Genomic DNA, 5599 nt, shown 5'->3' with positions numbered 1-5599 from the left:
AAAACAATTACTGCATCTGCCTGTCTCTGACATTATCCAGAATCCCTCCAGCGTACTGCCCCGAAGGAGCGGGATAAGGACCGGGAAGGGGAAGGCGGTACCGGCGGAGCGGGCAGGTAACGCGGGGCTCCGGGAGGTTTCAAGTTTTTATCGGTAACGTGGGTCCGCCCGGGAGCGAAATATTTGAAGTGCAGCACCTTGAACACGTTTAATTATGGGGTAGTAGCAAAGCGAGGGCTTCCAAGTAATTAGAAAATACTTCTTGGGAGACAGGCTAATCGCTTTTCATGGGGCGCTTGAAGAAATTAACCTCTAGGTGCTTGTTTGGGCAAAACAACTTCGGATCAGCTAGCGCTGGTCGTCGCTGATGGACCCGGAGTACGAAGGAAAGGGGGAAAGACGTTTAAAACAAAATGAAAAAGAAGCATTAAAGGGAAAGAAAAAGGAAAAGGAAAAGAAGAAGAGGCGAGGAAGGGCTCGCTGTCCCTTTCCCTTCGAGGAGGGGAGCGGTCCATGACACCCGCCGGGAAGCCTCCTCCAAATAAAAATGTCACTTAGCGGGGAAAGCCGGGGGTCGGGGTGCGGCGGCCGCCGGAGCCGAGCAGCCCCCGGCCCGGCTCGGCCCTCGGCGGGGCCGCGCAGCCCCTCACCGTGCGCCCCGTCGGGGCGGTGACAGCCGGCGGGCCCGGGGAGGGACAACGGGACGGCTGCGGAGGGGGACGCGACCCCTCGCCTCCTCGCCCATCCAGCCGCACTTTGCTCCCTAATTTTGTTCCGGGGGATTTAAGGCGGCAGCTTTCCCGTCCCAAAGAAGCAGGGATTTTTGGGGGGTGCGAAGGGTGCTGGGCAGGCGTTTGGGGGGGGAGGCAGGGCTCCGCGCTGCCGTTTCGGGCGCAGGCGGGGGAGATCAAAGGCTCCTGTCCGGCTGCGGGGAGGAGGAGACGAGTCAATTACCGCCGCCGCGGAGGCCGAACGGCGCCGCGGGGAGGGGCGCGCCGGGCCCCCCCGGGCAGCCCGCGGGCACCGGGCCGGGCCCCGTTCCGCCCCCCCGGACCCCCTTTGTATCACCGCCGCTCGCTTAATATCATTTATGCATTTCTGCAAGGAATTGTGGGATGCCGCCCCCCCCCCCCCGGTAAACAGCGGGGCAATTAAAAACCCCAATAATCCAACGCTGGGGGGGGGAAGGGGGGCGGTGCGCACCCCACGGCGGGTCCCCCCCCGCTCCCCCGCACGCATCCCCGCGGCGGCCGGGGCCGGCTGGGGGGGGGGGGGGGAGGGGCGTGGGTGCTGTCACTTAACGGAGCTCCCCGCACCACGTGTGCGCATGTCCGCTTTATCATTGGCCCGAGGCACGTGTCGAAGTGCCCGGGCCGACGACGTCACCGACGGGGGCCCCGTTAAAACCTTAAAGGACAACAATCCGGAGTGGAAGTGTCCGGGCGCGGCGGTGGCGGCGGCCGCCGGGGCGTAGCGCAGCGCAGGGCGGGCGGCAGGGCGGGACGCCCCCCCACCCGCGGCGGCCCCCGCATGTCCGGGCGCGGGGCGGCGTGGGGCGGCGCGGGGCGAGGCGCTGCCGGCCGGGGCCCCGCGGGGAGCCCCTCACCGCCCTGCCCTCCGCGGGACACCGGCTTCTGAGAGCCCGCCTCCACCCCCCGCCCCGGCACCCGCTTCTTTTTTTTTTTTTTTTTTTTCCTTCCCCCCTAACCACCCCCCAGTTATTATTTTTATTATTATTATTAATCTTTTTCTCCGCGGGGGCGGCGGATGAGGCTCGGCGGCGGCGGCGGTGGCCGGGGGAGAAGGCGGCAGCGCGCCGCGGGACCGAGCGGCTGAGCGGCGGCAGGAGGCGGCGAGCGGCGGCGGGAGGACCGGAGCCCGTGTCTTTTCATTTTTGGCAAAGTTGGAACTCGTGGAGGCTCGGCTGCTGGCTTCGGGGTCTCCCTGGGTTGGCTTCTTTATTATTCTTTTTTTAAATTGCTATTAATTTTTTTTTTTTTTTTTTGCAAACTCTGGATTTTGAATGCCGGGCGCGGCCAGGAGAAACGAAAGCAAATAGACACCTGTGCGTGCGTGTATATATATATATATATATATATATAAATATATATATTAAAAAATTTAAAATAAAGAACAACCGACTGCAACAGCAACAACAAAAAGCGCTAGGCAGCCGCCCGGCCGGCGGCGGGGCGGGCAGCGGAGCCGTCGGCGGGCCCGGCCGCGCAGCATGGAGGAGGGCGGCCGGAGCCCCCGGGAGGAGGCGGCCGAGCCGCAGGAGTCCGGCGGCGACGCGGAGCCCGGCGGCGGCGGCGGCGGGCGGCGGGGGCTGCTGCTTCCCCCCGGTGACCCCCCGCACCCCCACCCGCACCCGCACCGCATCACCAACTTCTTCATCGACAACATCCTGCGGCCCGAGTTCGGGCGGAGGAAGGAGGCGGGCGGCCCCGGCGGAGAGCCCCGGCGGCCCGGAGCGGAGAACCGCCGCAGCCCCGCCGCGGCGCCGGCCCCCGGGGCTCCGCTACCCGGCGGCGGGGCGGGCTCGCCGGGCCGGGGGGAGGGCGGCCCCGCCGGGCTGGCCCTGCACGGCACCGCCAAGAAGGGGGGGGACCCCGCGGCGCTGGAGGCGGCCCTGAAAGCCCGGGGGTTGAGCGGCGGCGACCTGTCGGTGAGCTCGGACTCGGATAGCTCCCAGGCCAGCTCCAACGCCGGGAACCAGCCCATGCTCTGGCCCGCCTGGGTTTACTGCACGCGGTACTCGGACCGGCCCTCCTCAGGTAAGAGCTGCCCCGCCGGGCCGCCCCGCTCCCCCCGCCGCAGCCCCCTCCCCGGGCTGCCCGCCTCGCCTCCGCCCGCCCGCCGGGCCGGGAGGGCGGCGGGGAAAACACCCCGCTCCTCCCTCCCGCTCCTTCTTCTCCTTTCTTAATTTTTTCTTTCTTTAGGCGGGGGGGGTTTGCTTAAAATCGCCCGAAAATGCGGGGAGGTGAAGGGGTGGCGGGGGATGCGCGGAGCCGGAGGGACGAGGGGGGCGCGGGGGTCTCTCCCTCCCCGCCGCCGCCGCCGCGGAGGAGCCGGGGCCGCCCGGGCTTGGGGCTTTTCCCACCAACTGCCGGGTTTTATCAAAGAGGGAGGGAAAAAAAAACAAACCCTGGCTTTGGGCTCCCCGCTCATCCTCCCGGCGAGCTGCCCTCCGCCCTGCCAGGAAAATACCCCCGCGCTGTGTTTTGGGGAGGGGAGGGTGGATTTCCACAGGCCTCGCCTTGCTTTGGTTATTTTTTTTTTAGCCCAAAACAATCCGCGATCGTTTATTTCTCTAAAAGAGGCCTCGGAGCGGCCGCCGTTTCGTTTCTTTCTTTTAATTCCCCCCCCCATGTGCTGCAGGTCAGCTCTGTAGGGGCCGGGGGACATTTCCAAGAGCCGGGGAACTTCTTTGGCAGGGTCCGTCTCTTGGCAAGGGCTTGGGCAGAACCTCCTGAAATTATCGAGAAAAACACTGAAAAAAAATCTAAAAATAAAAGGCCAGGGGGTAAATGTCCTTCTGCTACGGCGGGGAGAGCAGGGCCGGCCCCGGCAGATTGGTAAAACACTCGTTAAAAAGAAGTAGAAACCATTGGGGGAAGGCATGGGAAGCGCCACGCAGGAGATCTGCTCCAGAAAAAAAAAAAAAAAATAATATGGGGGTTTCTCTTACAAAAGCGGCGAGCTAGGATTTTCACCCGGAGAGCCGGCCAGCTGAAGGAGGGATTGTAAAACGAGTTGAAAATTAGTTCGTAATGTCTGAAAACAAACTCTTACTCAGAGGTAATATTCAGGGCTGAATTGGAATTTACTCCATTGTTCTCCAACGCTCTCCTTTGTTAATATTTAATTAACATACATCCTCACAATGGCTCGGCCCGGGCAGAAAAGGCTCCTTGTGCTGCCGAGAATAATATTCCCGAGAATAATCCCGGCGATTCGGATCGGGCCGTGCAGCGCCATATGGGCACTGCAGCAAAGCGGCCGATTTCTTCTGGCAATGTAAACAGGCGGCTGATTTCCATTTTTTTATCGCGACCCACCAAAAAAAAAAAAAAGGCAGAAAAAAAGTAAAGAGGTTTCTTTAAAAAAAAAAGAGGTTTCTTTAAAAAAAAAGAGGTTTCTTTAAAAAAGAAGAGGTTTCCTTAAAAAAAAAGAGGTTTCCTTAAAAAAAAAGAGGTTTCCTAGAAAAAAAGGTTTCCTAAAAAAAAAGGTTTCCTTAAAAAAAAAAAAAAAAAAAAAAGAGGTTTCCTTAAAAAAAAAGAGGTTTCCTTAAAAAAAAAAGAGGTTTCCTCAAAAAAAAGAGGTTTCCTTAAAAAAAAAAAAAAAGAGGTTTCCTTAAAAAACAAATAATCCCCTGCTCAGGGAATAAAATTCAGCTCGGTGCCGCTGCGGCCGGCGCAGGCTCGGCTTGCCGGGCACCCCCGGTGGAAGGGGTGGGTGAATGTCTCTGCGGCCGGCAGGGAAGGGGATGCGGGGAGCGGCGCGGGCGGCCGGGCAGCGAGCGGGGGCTCCGGGGGGGCTGCGGCTCCCCTCCCGCCGCCCCCCGAGCGTCCCCCGGCAGCCGAGGCACAAAACGGGCTTTCTTTTTCTTGGGGAGGGGGTGTCGGGGGGCGGGAGGCGGGCGGGAGCGGGGTGCCCCCGGGCGGGGTGGCGGCGGCGTGGGGCCGCCCGCAGCGGAGCGTGGCGGTGTCGGTGCTTCTCCTCTCTCCCGGCCGTAGGTCCCCGCTCCCGCAAACCAAAGAAGAAGAACCCCAACAAGGAGGACAAGCGGCCCCGCACCGCCTTCACCGCCGAGCAGCTGCAGAGACTCAAGGCCGAGTTCCAGACGAACCGGTACCTGACGGAGCAGCGGCGGCAAAGCCTGGCCCAAGAGCTGGGGCTTAACGAGTCCCAGATTAAAATCTGGTTCCAGAATAAACGAGCCAAGATCAAGAAGGCGACGGGCAGCAAGAACTCCCTGGGCACCTCATGGCCCAGGGGCTCTACAACCACTCCACCACGGCGAAAGACGGCAAGTCGGACAGTGAATAGCCAAGGGGGGGGGGGGGGGGGGGGAAGGAGGGAGGGGGGAGGCAGGGGAGGGGGGGCCGTTTGCAGTCAAAGTTTATACAATGCAATAATTTAATTAAAAAAGGGCCAGTGTATAAAGATTATACCAGCATTAATAGTGAAAATATTGTGTATTAGATATAATTCTGCAATATTCTATGTATATATAATTTACAGGTAAGGTGGTGTAAAAATCCAAGATATCTGATTATAAAATATTTTTTTGATTTTTTTTTTTTGTTTGGTTTTGGTTCGGGGGTTTGGGCTGGTTGGTTTTTGGTTTTTTTTTTTTCGGTTGTATGGAGATTTTAGACGCTATCTTTATGATTTTTTTTTTTAAATGCTTAAGTTACATTTTTATAGACTTAAGCGCTGTTTTAATGGACATTGGACGTTGTTTTTTGAAATTCAAAAAAAAAAAATTAAAAACAACTTTTGCTGAAGTCCAAAGATTTTTATTGCTCGCATTTTCACACGACTGTGAACCGAATAAATAGTTCTCCTATTTGTTCTATGAGTTTTACCTTTT

The 5599-nt window shown here is 58.6% G+C and overlaps 1 protein-coding gene across 1 annotated transcript; it reads left to right on the top strand.

Moving 5' to 3' along the window:
• Positions 1-2230: 2230 nt before the first annotated feature.
• On the top strand, positions 2231-5052 carry EN2 (engrailed homeobox 2; the record flags this gene model as incomplete). The annotated part of the gene is given in 3 exon segments (XM_082337941.1): positions 2231-2777; positions 4740-4979; positions 4982-5052. Coding segments are annotated over 3 exon segments (858 nt in total).
• Between the last annotated feature and the right edge of the window lie 547 nt (positions 5053-5599).

The sequence above is a fragment of the Platalea leucorodia genome, assembly GCF_965183815.1.
Source record: "Platalea leucorodia genome assembly, chromosome: 1".
Taxonomy (NCBI): Eukaryota; Metazoa; Chordata; class Aves; order Pelecaniformes; family Threskiornithidae; genus Platalea; species Platalea leucorodia.
The sequence above is the reverse complement of the archived record's forward strand: the minus strand, read 5'-3'. Positions and strand labels throughout refer to the sequence as shown.